Genomic DNA, 20,668 nt, shown 5'->3' on the forward strand with positions numbered 1-20,668 from the left:
GTCATTATATAAAATACAATTAGTGTTTGCACTATATTTTTCTTAATAGCTGAGCATATCTGTACAAAGCACTTTTACATTTATTTTGCTTCTCGTGTGTTTGACTCATTACCACTCTTCCAACTATATTCTCTTCTTGCACTATTAGATATTCATTCTTACTATTTAAGATATATAAGAATTTCAATTACTGGAATATTTTGTGAAAATTTCACAGTACACCTTAAAAATGTCTGATACTTTTGGATTTTTCTTAAAATTGTGGTTGTTCCCTTTCAAACTGTCATATTGTTGCATGCAAGAGTGCTGATCCTGTAATCTGATCCACATGGGAAGACCTTTACCCCTGTGTAGAATACCACTGAAGTCAAAGGGTTTCTTTACAGGGACTGAGGGCTGCCTGTACAGATCAGATTTTGGAATGAAATATGAATTTCCACTAAGTAATTACCATATTTTATCAGAAGTGCTCCAATCTCAAAAGCAGAGGTAGAGGAGTCCTCTTCCATTGTAGAACCTCGGTGAGGCAATGCGTAGGTTATGCAAGACTTTTATTTCTGAAGGTTTGAGTTGAAATGTGATTTAGCCTGCATGTGGTCTTTGTAGCTGGCAGCAGGAATGACTTTGCAATGTTCACTAAACATTACAATTCACTATCTGTCCCTGGCTTTCAACCCAAATTCCCTTTCCCCCCCCCCTTCAGTTTTGTGACTGCAAATACCTGTGAGTACATTAGTGCCATTTATTGCATGAGGATACTTAAACAACTAAATTACATTAACTGCACCAATAAATATTTGCAGGTGAAGAGAAAGGTGCTGGTCTTTAAAAGTCAGGTCTTTTTTCCTTGCCAGTGCTGTAGATTAGAAATATGGGATGCAGTCAAGAAAAGCTGTATGTGGTGGTTTGTGCACTGCCTGCTATATCATAGCGAATGTTATCATTCCTCACCTGTGTGAATGCAATTCTCTGATCTCCCCACTCTCTGAATCCACCCACCTTGCAAAGAAGGGAACTGAAAAGTACTGTTTTCTTGGATCATTTATTTATTTATTGATTGATTGATTGATTTAAAAGAATGTGAACATTTGTGAGGCAGATATATTGTTTTGAAAGACTGCGTACATTAATCACAACTCAAGTCCTAATTAGTGTGACTTAAAGTTTATTACTTTTAAATATTAGCTTCTCAAATTGATTCATTTAGAGAACAAAATGATTAATCTTTTTCTGTCACCATAAATGTCAACTGCAGGATTAAAGGATTTCAATGGTCATGTTTATTCAACCTTAAACTCCTGTATTTAAACCCACAGGTTAAATAGCTCTTTCTTACCATTGTTATATATAGGAATTCCTCTCTTTCCCCCCCCCCCCCTCGTGCCTTTTCCATTGAAAAGCCTTATTGATGGTTAACTAATTTTGGCCATAAAGTAGGCAAGTGGTTCTTTCTGGAACCAAACCAATGTGCTTTGTAGGTTAGCCACCAGAAAGTCTGAACAGTTATATGTGGCTTAGTGCTGTCCTACTGAAATGGAGCCACGTAATCCTCTTCCACCTTGGTCTATTTTCCTAGAATCTGTGACAGCTTTAAACTTGTATACAGTGTACCTTGCCACCATGCCAATCTCAGTTCCATTTAATAAACCTCACTGTGTTTCTGCTTGATTCATATTTATTAAATGCCAGAGCAGGACTCTGCAGTATGAGCATTAGATTTGAAAGGATACCTCAGTATCACCAGTACTCTCTGGATATTTCAGTGATCTTGAGCAATCATGTACCCTTCTGCCAGAGTTTTCTCTTATATAAAATAAGGATAATAATGCTTACCTACCTCACAGGGGTGTTGTAAGGATTAATTAGTTTGTTTGTAAAGTGCTTTGAAGATAAAAACACTGTAAGTGCTAAGTAATATTATCATATTATTCTGTACTAGTAACTTTTTAAAGTGACCATAAGAAATTAATTGGTTTTCAGCTTGCAGGTGATAAAAATCAGTTGATTTTTGAAGTTATTCTGTTACAGAGTGCAGCTAAGATAAGCATTTCACTTGAATTTGATTAGTTGTACAGCTAGTGCTAACCCTCATTCACTCAGCCACATACATACTTTCTCGAAGGCAGCAATCTAGTTGAAATTAGGTTTTTGTGCATGATGACTCATGGAAGATCTATGGCTCTCCTGTCTCTGCAGCCATAAAGAGTAATAGTTATTCTTTGGAGGGAGATCAACTCTTTCTTTATTGGCTGGAGAATGCCTGATTAGGCGTTTTGTGGAGCCTGGGTCTACAGAGAAGAATCCCTGACTTCAACCCAGTTACCCTATTGTAGTGTAAGGTAGTCAGGATCTTGATCATAATGGTAGGGACTTCTCTGAATATGGACAGGGAATCTCCACAAAGACTTCCTGCCTGACTCAAGGTGAAGTACTGTAAAGTAGAGGAACCACTCTTGCTATTAGGGTCTTGTCTGGTTGACAGGTCATTGGTGTATAGACAGGAAGAGGTGTATATCTCTGCTGTTAACCCACATTCTTTCTTAGTAATGTTGAAGCCAATGGACAGCATACATGGTTATCCAAGGTTGACTTCAAGAGTGAGACATGGAATATGAGTAAGGGACATATGCTTCCCTTCAGTCTGTGGTAGCAAAGGGGGCGGGGGAGTTCAAAAGGCCTACTGACTAGAACATGGGACTGGGAGTCAGGTTTCTAGTTCCAGCTCTTCCATTGTAAATTCTAATGAGTTTATTGGATTGAAGGTGCCATAATATTACTTATTTTATTAAAACCTCAGAAGGAGATGGTGGAGTGAAGCCAACAGAGCATGTCTTTACCAACCTCCAGGCCTGTGGAAACTTCTCCATGCTGGCTTCATGGAATTGAGGTTCCACAGGCCTGGCTGCTGTACGTGGTGGCCTCTCACTAAACATGGTGGCAAATGCAAAGTAAACTCATGCTACTCTACACTTTGTGGAGAAGTTACAGAATGCATGCACAGCATGGGGCAGTGGTAATACAGACCTTCAGGGAACCATACTACCAGGGAGGATGTGTAGGTCAAGGCATTTATTTGTGCAGGTGTCCTGGGATCTGTAGGATAAGAGGTAAGTACTAGCTCCTCAAAGATATTTAGACACCTAACAAGGGTGACCATACATCCTGTTTTGGCTGGGACAGTCCCTTTTTTAAGCCCTGTCCAAGCAATCCCTACTTTTTTGACAAAAGTGGGCATTTGTCCTGTTTGTTCTTGCCAAGCCCCAGCCTGGTGTAGGGGCCAGCCCCGCATGGGGAGGGGGGCTCAGGCCAGCAGTGGCTGGAATCAGTGCTGTGGGGTGGGGAGAGCGCTCGGGCTAGCCCCACAAGGTGTCCTGTTTTCTCTTTGGGAAATATGGTCACCCTACACCTAACTCCCATTGAAATATGTAGGTCGTTTGAGGATCTGGGCCAGATTTCCTTGTGGATACTCTAATATGTCTGAATTGATAGGCTGAGTCCTCCTTTTCTGTCCATCTGAAAACCCCTTCCTGTGAAAGGAGAATGGATTAGATATTTTCTAAATTGATTATGCCATTTTCCTGAGTAGCATCTTGTTGTAGGGCTTTATGCAAAGTCAGTGTTCAGGACTAGATTAATTTAATCCAGAGCCCTGGCACACCATGTCCTATGTACCCCTGTAGCTCTGCCCCCCATTTGGAGTGGTGGTGGCAATGGTCCTTTTCCTTGCCAGGGTGGCAGAGGTAATGGTACTAGGGCTCCCTTCTCTCCACCAGGAACAGCAGGAGGGCCCCCTCTTTCCTCCAGGACAGCAGGGATTGAAGCAGGGAAGCCTCCCTGTACACACACAGCTGCTGGTGTGTTTCAGCTTTGATGAATGGGCAGGGCCCGTTGCACTCTTCTCCTTCTGCCACAAATTCATCTGCCAGGGTGACCCGCACCCTGGAGCAGTACACCTTGTAGTTAATACCCCATTGAGGGTGCTAGAGAAGTTCATACCTCTAAGATCTATTGTTTCAGGCTCTCTGCAGATTCAAACAGCCATCAGACTTGGGCAGACATCACCAACTGCATCAGTTACCCTTGCGTCACATTTTCAGATTTTTCTTCACAATCATGAAGCCTCTAGAATCTTAATTTAAAAAAAAAAAGCTGAGATTCTGATTTCAGGAGCTGGGGACCAAGGTATGGACCTGTAGTGCTTTGCTCCTGATCCTGTACAGTCACTGAAAGGTATTCTCAGTTTTTAAATCCAAGAGACCATCATTGCCATTGCTCGCAGGCATTCATATAAATTCCTATATAGTATTTATAGAACTATTAATAGCTAGGCTGTAAATGCACAATTCAGTTTTATAAAATGCCATTTTTCTATAAATGTAGAAATTTTGGATGTGGTCATGCAATCCTTATTTCATTGAGTATTTACATGTATAGGTTGAAATCAATAGGAGTACTTGTATAAGTGTTCACAAGTGTGAGCAGAAGTTGTGCAGTTGGGATCTTGATCATTTCTATTATTATAAGTATGAAAATGCAAATACCATTTTTGATCTAGATGCTTATCTGACCTTATGGAAGCCCCCAGACAACTCCAAGTGGGGAACAGGGACCCCCATGTAGTGGTATGTAGAGCCCTGTATTCCCTTAATTCAGTTCTGTGACTGGGCAGTCTAGTAGCTGCCACTATATAGACTATAAGGCCAACCTGGCATTACTTGCAAATCCAAAATTTTTTGATATCAACAGGACTTTTATTAACATAAATAATGTGGGATAGGGCCCTAATTATTTGATGTAGAAACTCAAAAAATACATCCATGTGGCTTTTATCCTTAAGTGCAGGTATAAATACTTGTGCATTTATAATGTTTTGTTAAAAACTAAAACCAAATGCAGGCGTCCACTCTAATTAAATTTCAGCTATTCAAACTGATTTTTTGGTCATCATTTTTAAAGGTGTTGTTATTGAAGTGGTCCAGCAACCAGGTTTTGAAGTTAAAACAATCCGTTGAGATGCATGAGATTACATCTTCTATTTGTATTATCTAGAGCTGGGTAGAAAATATTGATTGTTTCCTTAGCAGTATATTCATAGTTAAGTGAAACTTTGTAGAAATTTTGTACAAGTTCAAAGACATATTTAGCACAAGATTTTGGAGTAAAAAAATTAACAAAATTCCTTTTTTTCTATTCTATTGCTAAAATCTATTGCTAAAAATGTCTTTGTACTTTTACCAAATATGAGCAAAGTTTAACGTAATATGAATATAGAAATGCAAACCAAACCCAGCAAAATATAACCTCCCCACAAAACACAGTGCTTCCACTTTCCACACCAGAAATGGCTGCATTTCAGTGGTGAGTGAAGTGGTCCTTGTCTAGTTTGTAGATCTGTTTGGCTATAAAGTGTTTTTAGGATCCTTAGGGGTGAACAGTACTATATATGTTTAAGTAGTCCTTATTGATATTTTTAGTTGTTATAAAAATCATGCACTTGTGAGTGATAGTGTGTTGTATTTTAGAGAATATTCATTATACTTGTGTAGAGCAGCAAAGGAGAAACTGGAAAAGCATCCCAGAAGCTAACAGCATTAACAGTTAAATCAGGGAGATTATCTAGTGACAAAATAGAAATGCTCAACCTTTACCATTTTGAGTCCACATTTTGAAACTGAAAAATAAGGGTTTGAATTCAGAAATCTCTACTGTTGCATTGTGATTACAGTACAGTGATGCACAAGAAGAGTGATAGTGGCAGTAAATTATGATGGCCTACTTTCTCATGTGTCCATTCCCATTGCTATCATGTGCATTCTTTCCCAGAGAGTAGGCTCTTCTGGGCTAGTATCTCAATGTGATAACGTCAACACTATCCTACACGTTAGGACAGGAAAAGATAAATTAATAGTCTAAACAATAGGTTTGAAATACCTAGTGTCCTTGAAAGCTCACGTTCTTGCAAGGTTGACTCAGTCACAAATTAAGAGCGCAAGCTTCCTGATTCACAATTCTTTGTGCTAATCACTGGCCCAGGGTTGATTCATTGAGTTCTCTATATCCTGTTTCTGTCATTGACTCCTTAGGTGTCCTTTGCTGAGTCACTAAAATTAAGTGCCTCACTTTCCCATCTGATGGTAGTAACTCAGAATGGTATGTAAGGATTAATCATTAATGTTTCACAGTACTTTGAGCATATGAAGCACTAAATGCTGCAAATGTTAGGTTTTATTATTATTGTGTTGTTCAGTTTACTGTGTGTAGTGGGGAATCAACCGTCTTTCATGTGAAATCTTCAAACTTGCACTCTTCTCTTTTCCTCATTAAAGTTCCCATGACACTTTCCATAATATTAGGGATGTGAGTGCAAGGATTGTCTGGTGGTTTGGGCACTAGCCTAGGACTTGGGAGACCTGGGTTCAATTCTCTGCTCTGACATACACTTCCTGTGTGTCTTTAGGCAAGTCACTTAGGGAACTGTGGCACAGAGAGACTCTCTGTAAAATGGGGATAATAGAAAATCCCTAACTCACAGGGGTGTTGTGAAGATGAATACTGTGAAGCACTCAGACACTACCGTGATGAGGATAAAAGTACCTAAAATAAAAGTGTGGCCAAAAACTGTGATCACTGTTGTGCAGTGTGTTTTGTGGTGGTTGAACTGCAGCCTGGCTATTAAGAGATGGCTGGATGAATCTCATGTTTGTAAAGTGCTTTGCAATCCTTTGGGATGAAAGTAGCTACAGGGACATACATCCGTTATTGATCACAGTCACTACATAAGATTGAAGCTCGCCTTCTTTATAAGCCCAATGTTGACCATCTGTAAACTTGCTCAAAAGTGAACCAATCCTGCTGAAATTTAACAGGTATGACATTGTGCCAGGGTAGAAAGTCTCTGCAAAGTATGAGGCAAACCAGATACAGCATTTGGGAGCATGAAAAATGAGGCCATCTCATTTAAATATATTCCTTTTTTGTTGTTGCTTTTTATTAAGCCAAAATAGCCTGGGTCATATTAACTGCCAGAACACATGGAGTGTCATTTATTCCTCCTATGCTCTGCTGGAGGGTGGGGATTTTGGGGTGTGTGTGTGTGTGTGTGTGTGTGTGTGTGTGTGTGTGTGTGTGATAAACCAAATCTGGGATCCACACAAGATCCATATACCTCTAGGAAGCAGGAACACAATGAGGTGGTGTGACCTGGAAAAAAGGGTGGTTTAGGTCAACACTGCTCACCAGCTGGCATAGTATATCCCTCACTATACAGATCTTAGGGAGAAAAGTAGAGCACAAACTCAAGTGGCTCTGAATTATTGCTCATTAATAAAAAATACTTCAAGCCATCTTCTTTTACCCAATGCCCATTACCTTAAGAGAAAAGGCATGGGCTTTCACCTCTTCTGGTCCATCACTTGTTCATATTCTTCCAGCTTCACATCCCTCCCACTGCCAACTGCTTACCCATAACCCTGCACAGTCACTAAATGCATGTGCGCATGCGTGCAGACACACCTTAGGTAAAGCAAACATGGCATGGGTTGATAGGATGGGAAAAGGTTAGGCTAGTGAGCGAATTCATTTGACATTTTTCCTTGCTGAAAAGTGATGAATCAGTGCAGAGCTTCCAAGATATAAAGTTACATTAATTAATTAAAAGGCCCCAAATTGAATGAAGTCTGTAAACAGAAATATTTGCTGAAATTAGAATAAAAGTTGTAAACATATCAATGACGTTTAGTCAAATACATAATGTAACATTTGATCTTGGGCGGGAGGGCGCGTTCAAAATTTAATCTGGGAGAGGGAACATTCAAAATGAAGATTACTTTTGGGAAAATTAAAAGAAATCTGAAATCAAGGAATTGTCAAGCTCAGAAATCTTGTACTGTCCCATCTCTGGCCTTACGTACACACTGCAGTTAGGTGAACTCTCTCCAGAGCTGTTTTTGCAATACTTTGGCAGCCCTCATGAGTTCTCCCACAGAGAGAAAAAGAGAACACGTTTGTGCCCATAAGGGATCATCTGCAAGTGTGTGTTTGTGCGTGTGTGTGTGTATTATTTATGCAGAACATTAAGAGGAACAAATTTTGCCCTTCTGAAGTCCGGTGCCATCAACCTGCACACAGTTGTTTGTTTGGTATGGGTTGAGTGACAGTTTTTAAACAGATGTCTGAGAGAGTGGCAATTCACAGCTCAATCAGACTATGGCCATTGGTTGACAGAAGGAAACCTAGTTAAGGATTTATTACTTTGTGAATGATGGCACTGCATTTTGTCTGCTTGGAAAAATAATTGTTAGTCTAGCAATATATGGAAGGCAGCAGAAGATGAAGACTGTACTCTGTTTTGGCTCTAGTGGAGGGTAGCCAAGTCTCTGCCCCTCACTTCTGCCAATGGGGTTTGGGAAAGATTGTAAGAGACTTTTTAGAAGAAAATGAGAAAGGAAAGATTGTAATGGAAGAGTTAGAGACTTTGTAGAAATGAGAGAAGGGATTGAGAGCAGCGGGGAATGAAAAGAGGAAGTAAAGTGTGAGGTAAAATGGAGTGAACACAGTGGAAAGAGAGAGGTTGAAAGGGAAAGAGGGAAAGATTGAGACCTTGGAGAAGAGTGAGGAGGAGGAAGGATGTGATTAGCAAAGAGAGAGATATAGGGAAAAAAATACGAGAAGAGAAATCATGACTCAAGAGAAGAGGGAAGAGAAAGATGATTTAGAAAAAAGGATATGTTTCACAAAGGACTAGGAGGAGAAAACCAAAATGAAGGAATACAAATATGTATAATACTAATCACAGAAATGATGTGTAAACATAGGTATAGCCTATTACTTAGTTGTTAGTCTTCTTCAACAAAAGACAGCAAGGTTTCTTGCCCAGTGGCAAGCAACACTGTAGGTGCAGCTTTGAAAAGTCCTATCATTCAGTAAACATGTTGTGGAAGCTACATGACAAAAGGGGAAGGTATCATGCCTATTGTTCAGTCTCTCCTTTCTCTCCCCTGTACGTATATTTCCTATGCTTAATGGTCTGAACCCTAAACATAAACATTGCATACTCATCCTTCGGATTCTAGACAAGAGCTCAGTAAGCTCTGCTCATGTCTTTTTTTTTTTTTTTTTTCCTTCTTGTTTCTGCTTTTTAGCCTTCTCTGTCTTGCTCCTGTTTCTGCTCCTTGCCCCTTTCTGCCCTGTAGTTTCTCAAATGTGACTCTTAACCCTGCTTCAGCCTGGACACCAAATATTTGAAACTACCTTTGCAGATGGGATGTCTCACAGTCCCCACCCATATCTTCCAACTGCATAAGAATCCCTTGGATTCTGATCCGTCCTGAGAAACTGACCAGGATTGACAATGGAGAAAGGAGACATACAGTTTCCCCATTTGGGAGTCAGGTCACTCAGGACTCTCTGTAAACTACAAGTCCCAATCTGGCCCTGCTTCACAGGAGCCAAAAAGACTGCATCACACCATAATGCTTCCTTCAGTGATTCTCATCCATCCGGTGTCCTGACAGTCTGATAGCACAGAGCATGATTATCCTTTCACTACGAAGAATCTGTTCCTGTCCATGTTTTGCATACAGTTTTAATTTAGCTCTCATGACTTTAGGAATACACAAAATGTTCAACATATGCTAGCCATTTTCCAGTTAATACAGCTGTTTCATCATCACAATCAGAGTAGCCTGCTGATCACATAGAATTCCACCCTCTGTAGGTTTGACAGACTGAGAAAGAATGGCTTTGCAGTTTTTCAAAAGGGTAGTGTCACTCTGTAGCTGGCTCCTGCTAAGTAGAGTTTTATGAAAAATCTGTGTAGTATATACAGTACCTTCAGGAGACCTATTCAGGATGACACACAGGTGATGAGCTGTGACTTTTAATTTTTGTGTGCCCATTACACATTTGAGCATGAATTCAAAAATTAAAAATAACTGTGCTGAATCTGAATTAATTCAAATAATCCCTCATTTGGCAACTGGGGAAAGTGGTGGTTGCAAGACAGTTTGAAATGACTGCTGGTATTTCAGTGCATTTCAGGGACATCCATGATCAACATTTTATTATAAGGACTTAGATATACCTGGTGATTTACAGGCAAATAAAAAGACATTTCTTCCCTGATGAGCTTACTATCTACATTAAATAAAAAAAATATATATAAAATGATGGTTGGCAGGAACCAGAAGTGTGGAAAAGGGGGAAAGTAGAGTAACAAATGGAATATTATTTTTAGAGAAGAGGATGGTGTTTCTGACTCAAAGCAGTTCATGTTTTGTTTATTTCTGTTATATTTTTTAAATTGATTAAAAAAATTTAATTTAAATATCTTTGTATGGTGGGATATCTTTGTGGATTATCATTGTGCATTCATGGAGAGAGTGGTGTTCTTCAAAGGATTTGTATGAAGCAAAGGTAGTTGCATAACAGCCAGCATGGAAGAAGGCAAGATGATCAGAATGGAAGGATGCAACGGGAAAAATTAGGAATGAGACTGTTATGAAGTAAAGAATTCATGAGAAGCAGGAAGGTTAAATCAGAAATGCAGGTACAAGCTGAGTTGTGTGGAGTTTTGAGTAGGAACCAAAGCAAGGCTTGATTTTTACCCAATGACTTCAAATCTGATTGTTTCACACTGTCTCTGTCCCATTCTGCCACAGATCAGTGAAGGTATATAAAGTAGCGCTCTGTTAGTTTAAAAGAGGAGGAACTGCTGGCTGAACATTCTCCTAGAGGACTCCTTAGCTTTGGAGTTCACTCTCTCCCTTGGTTCAAAATAGCCTAAATTTTCTGACTTTAAAGGCACACTGCAAAAACTTGTATTTTACTAAGTTTCCTGAGCAGGGAGGAGTTGTCTGGGGAGAGTGAGGTATTCTTTGATTTTTAACTTATTTTGCTGCTATTGGTAGCTAGTTATTTCTAGAATATGGTGGAGTTTGCCTTTTAGTTTGCCTTTCAGTTAAGACTTGTAATTTTAAGTAAATGTCTAAGTACAAATGAAGAGATGTTAGCCAGAGCAAAGATTGATAATCAAGAAGGCATGAGACCTCTCTATCTGTGGGTTGTGGGTGTTTTTTTTTTTGTTGTTGTTTTTTTTGTACAGTGATCACCTGTTCTTTGTACAATCGGCATTTGTGGTTTGAGGTTAACATGGCTGTGAATGTCTCTGCATATCTCCTGTAGACCAGGCTTGTTGTATACTTGTTATACAGTGGGTTGCCGTTTTTAAAAAGCCAACATTTACTAATAGTATCTGAAATACTACTGTTATTTCCCTATGCCTAGGACTTGTCTACACACAGGTCTGGTCTACGCGGGGGGAGGATCGATCTAAGTTATGCAACTTCAGCTCCGTGAATAACGTAGCTGAAGTCGAAGTACTTAGATCTACTTACCACGGTGTCTTCACTGTGATAAGTTGACGGCTGATGCTCCCCCGTCGACTCCGCCTGCGCCTCTCGCCCTGGTGGAGTACCAGCGTTGACAGGAGAGTGCTTAGCAGTCGATTTATTGCATCTAGACTAGACGCGATTAATCGACCCCCGTTGGATCAATCGGTGCCCGTTGATCCAGCCGGTAATGTAGACAAGCCCTTAGATGTCTGATATTTGCATGTCTTTCAAAACACTAAAATATCTGCTTGTCCCTGGACCTCCTTTATGTTCATGGAGGTAGGTATCATATTTTTGCATATTCAGAGAACTTTGTAATTGTTTATATCAAGCCAAAGGTCATCTACAAGTTCCCTGATCCCTTGGACAAATGGAGCTGACATGAGGAGCAAGCCCATCATAGTCCAAAGGTTGTCTCATCTATCACACTATATTTCATGGTTATCATGACTTGACAGGGCTTTGCTCTCCTGGAATTATCAGTCCTCATCCAAGAAAAAGGCAGTGTCCACACCGCGTCTTCATTGCATCATGCTGCATGACACACATTGCATCTATATAGGTGTCTGTGTAGATGTATATTTATTTTAGCAAAAATGTTCCCTCATTAAGACTTGTTTTTGGAGAGCAAGATCAGTCATTTCTATTCATTCTTGACTTGCTATCCAGAGTTGATGGTTGTTTGGCAATTCTCCTCTTTATTTACTTAGAACTTCTCAGCCCACCTTCCTGGGGGTTGTATTGCTTGATATAAACTCCTACAAATGGAATATGCAGAGGCCACTCGAAAAAGAGATGAAGATTACTTATCTGTAATAGGAATTCTTTGAATTGGGTCTCAGCGTAGTCACACTCCCTGACCACCTTCCCCACCTCTTTGGAGTCTCAGGTTAGGAATTCCTGAATTAGTGGAAAGAACTGAGGGATGGATGTGGCCATGCTCCTTTTTATACCCTTGGAACCCTCCAGGGTGGGAGGACTAGGGAGGAGCGAATGACACAATGAACAGTGCTTTCCAGAAGGTTCTGGAAATTCATGGCCCAGGTGGCTTTATCCCACAAGTGTGAATTTGCAGCGGCTTATCTCAAAGAACTTCAGTTACTGGTAAGTAAGCTTCTTTTCCCCTGCCCTATCCACTACCTCAATGTCCCAGCCAGGTGTAGCTCACCCTGTCTCCAACTTCCCTACATACAGAAATGTTCTATATATGACAGGTTCGGTCACAGAGACCCCCTTGGGACTGTTACCTGATGTGTTGAAACTACCTCTGGGCCCGTTTTACACTGCCAGCTTGGGACTCCAGAACCCTGCCTCGTTGAGCCAGACATGCTAGCAGGGCTTTGGAGCGGAGCCCGGAGCTGGAGCGTGGAGCAGCTCCAGAGCAGTGGAGCTGCAGGTTTTGGAGCACAGCTCCAAAGCCCTGCATGCTAGTCTGCTGTAACACTGACCCAGGTCTGGTCCACACCCCCAAAGCTGCAGACTTTAACCAAAAACTGCTCAGCAAGTCACTTATTTCCAGCACCCAGACACCCAGTTCCCAATGGGATCCAAACCCCAAATAAATCCGTTTTACTCTGTATAAAGCTTATACAGGGTAAACTCCTAAATTGTCTGCCCTCTATATAGAGAGATATGCACAGCTGTTTGCTCCCCCAGGTATTAATCACTTACTCTGGGTTAATGAATAAACAAAAGTGATTTTATTAAGTATAAAAAGTAGGATTTAAGTGGTTTCAAGTAATAGACAGAACAAAGTAAGTTACCAAGAAAAATAAAACAAAACACGCAAGTCTAAGCCTAATACATTAAGAAACTGAATACAGGTAAATCTCACCCTCAGAGGTGTTCCAATAAGCTTCTTTCACAGACTAGACTCCTTCCTAGTCTGGGCCCAATCCTTTCCCCTGTTACAGTGCTTGTTAGCTCCAGCTCAGGTGTTAACTAGGGGATTTCTCATGACTGGCAGCCCCCTTTGTTCTGTTCCATCCCCTTTTATATCTTTGGCACAAGTCGGGAATCCATTGTCTCTCTCTGGGTTTCCACCCTTCCTTCTAAATGGAAAAGCACCAGGTTTAAGATGGATTTCAGTATCGTGATATGTTCACATGTCCTGTGAGACTTCATTACTCACTGTCTGGCACCCATGTATACAGGAAGGCTTACAAGTAAACAGAGTGCTAGCCAGTGAGTAATGAAGATTCCAAGATTCCATTAATGGCCAACACTTTGCATAGTTACAATAGGACTTCAGAGTAATACTTCATATTTCTAGCTTCAAATACAAGAACAATACATTCATACAAATAGGATGAACACACTCAGTAGATTATAAAGTTTGTAATGATACCTTACTAGAGACCTTTTGCATAAAGCATATTCCAGTTACATTATTTTCACATTCCAAGCATATTTTCATAAAGCATATGGAGTGCAATGTCACACTATAGTCCTATTGATTATCTAAAGTATGCAGGATGGAGCCCTACTTTGCCGGGCCTGTTGCGATATATCTGAACCGAGTTCTCTTCTTGCTGACCTTACGTCTGGACCCTAAATTAATTTTGGTGTTAATTAAAAAAACGGTAAATTCCCAAACCAAAAATCTTAAATGAAAAGAGTTAAAGTGGAAAGTTATTTTAATTGAAGCCCAGCTAACACTCAAAAAACCCCAAACCAAAACAAACAGCCCCCCTGCAGTAATATATTTTCTTTACAGATGATTTACATTTTTTTTAAACCCGAAGTTTTAACAATATTGAGTTAAACTATGGGATCTAGCCAGTTCCCAATTTAAACTGGGTAGGATGATAATGAGTAATAAAGGATTACTGCCCAGGAGTAGTAGAACTCGAGTTATCAGACCCTGGGTTTGTTAAACTGTGGCTTGAGTGTCCACACTCATTTGTAATCCCAGGTTAGGAATTGTTAAACCCTGGGTCACGTCTGTGGCTCCAGCATCTGCAGTACATTACATGGGTCTGAGTCCAACCACCCGTATCCCAAACTTCCTAGCGCCTTCCCAAAATGTTGCTGCTCTAGCCCTTTGTTGTTGCAGTGTGGTAAAACTTGGCTGTCCTGAGGACAAAGAGAGTCTCCTTTCGGGACTGTGGGATACTTTTGGCAGAGCCCCAGAGCATGACTCCAGTGGGGCTGCATCTACACTGCAGAACAATAGGGCTTGTACCACCTTGACTCAAGCGTGGACCCTCCGCCCTGGGTCCAAGTCCTGGGTTAGCACAATTTGTGTGTAGATGGAAGGGGTTTAGGCTTGTGCCTGAGTTTGAACCCTGGGCTTACACTGCAGTGTAGACATACCTTAGAGTTAATTTCCAGACTTTTTAATGTTTAGGTTTTTCAAAGATGTAGAATTTTTGTACAGAATGTGTTTCATTGTAGGTGAACTATATTGACAAACACACTTCCATTGTTAACTTTTAAAAGTAAGTGTTTTATTTAGGAAATTTTACATAGGGGACAACAGTCCTCCTTTTGAAATTTCTGACAAAACTACCATTTAGTTCAGTGAATCAAGGATTGGGCCCCGCAGTATGCAAAGTCCTTGGCATAATATAAAATTTCTTTGTGGCATCAAAAGGATCTAAGCTTCTGTGCTATGATGGGAGAATGATGCTCTGGCTCCACTATGCACCTGTTAGTTGTTGCAATTTTATAATGGAAAATATAATGGGAACTAAAAAATTGCCCCAGGCAAGTACTGGCCGTTTTGTAATTACATACCAAAAAATAAGCAAACTGGCAGCTGACAAATGGGCAGATGATGTGAGTTGCCTGTAATGGAGCCTCATAGAAAATGTGTGTGTGTGTATCTCTATATAAAGACAGATTATGACTGCTCCAGCAAAATAATCTTGGTAGTTGGGGAGAGGGCTCAAGGAGTCTTTCCCACCCAGCACATCGGTGCAGGGTCTTGTGACATAGCACTCTATATGATTTGATGAAAGTATGCTGATGAGTGTGAACATAATGTAACTAAAATATGCTTCATGCAAGAGATCTCTTGTAAGGTATCATTACAAAGCTTATAATCTACTGAGTGTAGTCATCCTATTTATATAAATGTATCACTTTTGTATCTGAAACTAGAAATATGAAATATAATTCAAGGGCCTATTGTAATTGTGCAAAGTGTGGGCCATTAATGGTGGTTTGGAATCCTGATGGCTCCCATCAACCAGGACAATTGACTGTAGATGGCTCTGTTTTACTTGTAAGTCTTCCTGTATACCTGTGTGCTGGCAAGTGGGTAATGAAGTCTTACAGTGACATGTGATCATCTCATCTGAACTGAAATCCATCTTTAACCTGGTGCTTTTCCATTGAGAAGGAGGGGTGGGAACCCAGAGAGGGACAAAAGATATATGCCTTATGCAAAAGATATATAAATGGGTGGAACAGAACAAATTGGCTGCAATCATGAGAAATCCCCTAGCTACCACCTCAGCTGGAACAAGGACTGTACCAGGGGAAAGGATTGTGCCAGACTAGGAAGGCGTCCAGTCTGTGATAGAAGCTTATTGAAACATCTCTGAGGGTGAGATTTTATCTGTATTCAGTTTTCTTACTACTTAGGTTTAGAGTTGCATGTTTTATTTTATTTTGCTTAGTAATTCACTTTGTTCTGTCTGCTATTACTTGGAACCACTTAAATCCTGCTTTCTGTATTTAATAAAATCACTTTTTATTTATTGATTAACCCAGAGTATGTATTAATACTGGGGGGAGGGCAAACAACTGTGCATATCTCTCTATCAGTGTTATAGAGGGCGAACAATTTGAGTTTACCCTGCATAAGCTTTGTACAGAGTAAAACAGATTTATTTGGGGTTTGGACCCCATTGGGAGTTGTGCATCTGAGTGGTAAAGACAAGAACACTTCTTAAGTGGCTTTCAGTTAAGTCTGCTGCTTTGGGGCATGTGGTTCAGACCCTGGGTCTGTGTTGGAGCAGACTGGCATGTCTGGTTCAACAAGACAGGGTGCTGGAGTCCCAAGCTGGCAGGGAAAGCAGGGGCAGAAGTAGTCTTGGCACATCAGTTGGCAGCCCCAAGGGGATTTCTGTGATCCAACCCGTCACAGAACTATTGTAATGTGGCTGTCTGTATGCAAAGAAGAGCATGGCTATAGTCTGGCTCTCTGTCAGATATTGCCAGCAGTTACAATCTGCATTGGAGGGAGAATGCTGTACTCTTATTCTACAGGTGACTGTATTCTACAGTAACTGGTGCGAGTGAGCGTGCCATCCCCTGTCCCGCCCCCATATATGTAGAAGCATTTGGAGATGCCTAGGATCTTTAAGCATAACAGTCCTTGTCATGTACCACTTTTGAGTCGATGGCAGAACTCCCATTGTCCATTGTGACTCTGTTTCCAGTCATCAGTACTCAGGCAATGCATCTCTTTTTCTCTTTGCCCCTCTCCTCAAAGCACCATTCAAGCTCTTAGAGCCAGGATAGTGTTGTGTATATAATTATCCTTTATATACAATTTGTGTCTCTCCTATAAAATGTGTAGTTTACAATGTGTATTATATACTGTGCCAAAATTTACCAAAGGTTGGCTAACTCCATATTCAAGTTACATATCTAAGTGCCTAACTTTAGACATCCACATTTGAAATGTTGGCCTGTATACATAATATATCAAACAAGCAAAAGCTGCATACATAGTCCATCTCCTCTAGTATATTTACTTAAATGCTAATAACTAAATAATAAAATAGTGTTGTCACACGTACTATATTTACTTGCAACAATGACACCATTACTATTGTTTTTTATTTGCTTATATTATCAGTTTTTGTGAAAGCTGAAGCCACATAAAACTGCACGTGGTGTGACTGTATTTAAACTGGTGGCACACACCATTTGAGGTGTGCAGATCAGAACCTTCACGCAGTTCACTCACCACTATGGATATCCTACTGTTATATATACCTTCCTTCCCCATCCACCCCTCCCTAAATTTTACTTCTGACATTTATTCACAACTGCATAAGTACCGTTTGATTTTGTGGCTAACTGTAGCAATTGATTTTCATTATTTATGAGTGTCATTGTCAGAATCCATTTACGATTCTGACTGAGATAAAATGGCTTGCAATAACTGATACGATCACAGCAATAAAGTAATTAACTGGCACATTTAAAACCTGTCAAGGTCCAAGCGACATTAACTCTTTTGGCATTTCAGGAAATATGCTATCTTCTGAGCCCACAAAACTTCTGATTTCTAATCTTTCCTTTCTTACTACATTATCTACTTTTATAGTCTTGTTGTTAAACATATACTTTTGACGTTCAAAAGAAACCTGACTGCTTTAAGGGAAATTAAGATGTCTGTCCAACTACAGGTACCAAAAAGTACTCCATGCACCCATCAGCACAGCCAAAAGTTTCCCTTGTTCCTAGAGCTTGGAGACCAGCACTACCATGAAATAGCTGGGAGCTGGAGTGGTAGAGCATTCTGGGTATTGCCAATGAACATGTCAAGTGTCTATATATCATAACATGTCTGAAGGTTTCAGAAATAAAAGCAGGATGAAGACAGTCATTAAAAACAGCAGTATTTTTTGAGTGTCACAATTTAAACACTTTAAGTTATTGAAGTGTCATGAGTTTATTATTCCTAATTTATTAATACAGTCATTTGGGATACACTTGTATGTCTCTGTCCCTGCACATCATCACCTTCCCTCCCCGAAACATGAGCTATTTTACAAAATATATTGGCTTTGTTTCATCAGTAAAATACCTAGAATATGTAGCAAAAGTCAAGAGGCTAGAAACAGCAGTGAATTTAATCAGGTGCTGTATTCTTGCACATATTTGTTTGAAATAAAAGCACATATTTGTTTGTCTTTAGTCATTAAACTAAGTCAGAAGATTTAATAAAGACCAGCTGAGCCCCTATTCCCATTTAATGAACAACTATTTTATTCTTGAGGGAAGTCTTTCCTTTTGCCATGACAGGTGACATCTGGATGGGAAAACATCCTGTTGTTTAGGACTCTAGCCAGGACAGAAAAAGATAATCCCGACAAGTACTTGTTATTGCTTTTACACTTTGGTAAAGCAAAAAAGTCTGTCATTTATATTTAATCCTTTTGATGTGCTGAATTGGCCTTTCTTAGTTTGCAGGTCATGTTATATTTCTTTCTTACCTTAGAACACTTCTGATGTGCTTAAGCATTTGACAAAGCAGTGCTAAACCACAGACTGAAAAGGGGCATTTCAGAGTGCGAAAGAAAAAGAATTCACTAGATCAGAACACATGTGGAACTTTAACAAAACATCTTGTGTGATACCTGAGGAACTTGTACACTTTAAGTGTGTTTGTTTATTTTTAGGTTTTTAAAACATTTCTCACTTTTTTTTTTTTTTTTTCCCTTAATCAGGACAGAATTTTACCCTAAGGCAGTTAGGAGTTTGTGAACCAGCAACTCGTCGTGGACTGGCATTTTGTGCGGAAATGGGGCTCCCCCACAGAGGTTACTCTATCAGTGCAGGGTCAGATGCTGATACTGAAAATGAAGGAGTGATGTCTCCAGAGCATGCCATGAGACTTTGGGGCAGGGGGGTCAAATCAGGGCGCAGTTCCTGTCTATCAAGCCGTTCCAACTCAGCCCTCACTCTGACTGATACTGAACACGATAACAAGTCCGACAGTGAGAATGGTAAGTTCTTATATGTGTACAAGTCTATAATTCAACACTTTATTTTCTGTTTTGGTTAACGTGATATTTTTAAATTCAAGGAATGACCTTGAATAATGTATTTTTTTTCCAGGTAAAATCAATATTCAGTATCAGTCAATTAAATTGCATCACATACACCATGCAAGTGGTGAATGTGACGTTTTAGCTATAATTTTGAAGAATTTAATTGCACAAAAAATAGAGATTAGTTTTAACTTATCTCAGACCATGTCACCTGTTATCTCTGTGGAATAGTGAAGCAAGTGGTTATAAAGTTTATCCCCAAGGCCAGCTTGCAATCAAAGATGTCTTTGTAAATTCCTCTTGAAGACATCTCAAAGAAGTTGCAGAATCTTAGAATGGATGAGTGAGCACACAGAATAGTGTATTAACAGGGCTCAAGTGATTGAAGAACAAATTTGATCATGCTTTAAACTTATGAGTTGATGAGAGCAATTGAAATCATGGTAAAGAGGGGAGTGTGGCCTTTGATGTGCCTTGGGGACGGGATTACTCTGCAATTAAAATCCACAAAAATCTAAACAGCAATTTTGCATGTTGAAGGGAAGAAGTCTTTGTATATTCATTTTTTTTCAGCTAAGTGCATGAAAAGAGGTTAATATAGAATTTAATTATTTTAAAATAAAAAGTTTTTTAAAAATAATCTTACCCTACTTTTGGGTGGTTGAGCAGAACCTGAAATAGTGTTAATAATTAAAGTGCACCAGATATTAGAAGACATGTCCCTTTTAGCTTTCTTGTAGTAACTTTGTTCTAATATTTTCATAGTATTTTTAACATAACCAAAATTGCAGTATGCTGTCTTTATTACATAAATGACCATATATAAGAAACATAAAGAGAAAAAATAGGTGAAGTGGGTATTGAGTAAAATGCAAACTAGAGAGGTAGTTATTTGACTGGATGTTTGTTTTATTAATTTACTAACCTTGTTGGCTCAGCTGTGAAATAGAAGAGGCAATTGTATTGCTGTTTGCTCAGTTAAAACTGTGTCTCACTGTGGTAATAAGCAGTTTTGTATATCTCAGTGTCCTCGACCTTTTGCAAAAAATAGTCTGTCTTGATTTAAACTAAAAGCCATAGTATGTTCTTATTGTAACTATTTACAGGAGTACCCTTAATGTTGTAAAGAGGAAATCAAATCAGTATTTTGTTTTTATTCATACCAAATATTTTTTCCCTTGTGATTTGTGGTTTAAATGAGGATTGTCAGACTCCTGTATGTGGGAGAAAATATATGATACAGTAGAGGAAGCCAAGGATCTCTTTCTTGTTCTTTCCTTGTTAAACAAGAACATTGAGGGGAGGGAAGTGAGTACCTGTGAGGGATGGAGTTCTCAAATTGAATACTCTTTGTGTTGGACTTTCGATGTATCAAACCTGGAGAGTAAGCTGCTCTTTTTAGGGAAGATTTCATATCTCAAATTGGGTAGGGTTACCATACGTCCGGATTTTCCCGGACATGTCCGGCTTTTGGGGGTTCAAATCCCCGTCCGGGGGGAAATCCCCAAAAGCCGGGCATGTCCGGGAAAATCGGGAGGGCTC

At 39.7% G+C, this 20,668-nt stretch overlaps 1 protein-coding gene across 3 annotated transcripts in view; it reads left to right on the forward strand.

The window, feature by feature from the left end:
- The window catches only part of TENM3 (teneurin transmembrane protein 3), a 665,511-nt gene that overhangs the window by 168,684 nt on the left and 476,159 nt on the right, over window positions 1-20,668 (forward strand). For all 3 annotated transcript variants that reach the window (XM_024194541.2, XM_024194516.2, XM_024194527.2), the window contains exon 3: window positions 18,803-19,081. In XM_024194541.2, coding sequence (XP_024050309.1) covers window positions 18,803-19,081 — 279 coding nt within the window. The remainder of the gene's footprint in view (window positions 1-18,802; window positions 19,082-20,668) is intronic.

This window comes from Terrapene carolina, unplaced genomic scaffold, assembly GCF_002925995.2.
Source record: "Terrapene carolina triunguis isolate 2854851 unplaced genomic scaffold, T_m_triunguis-2.0 Scaffold66, whole genome shotgun sequence".
Classification (NCBI taxonomy): Eukaryota; Metazoa; Chordata; order Testudines; family Emydidae; genus Terrapene; species Terrapene triunguis.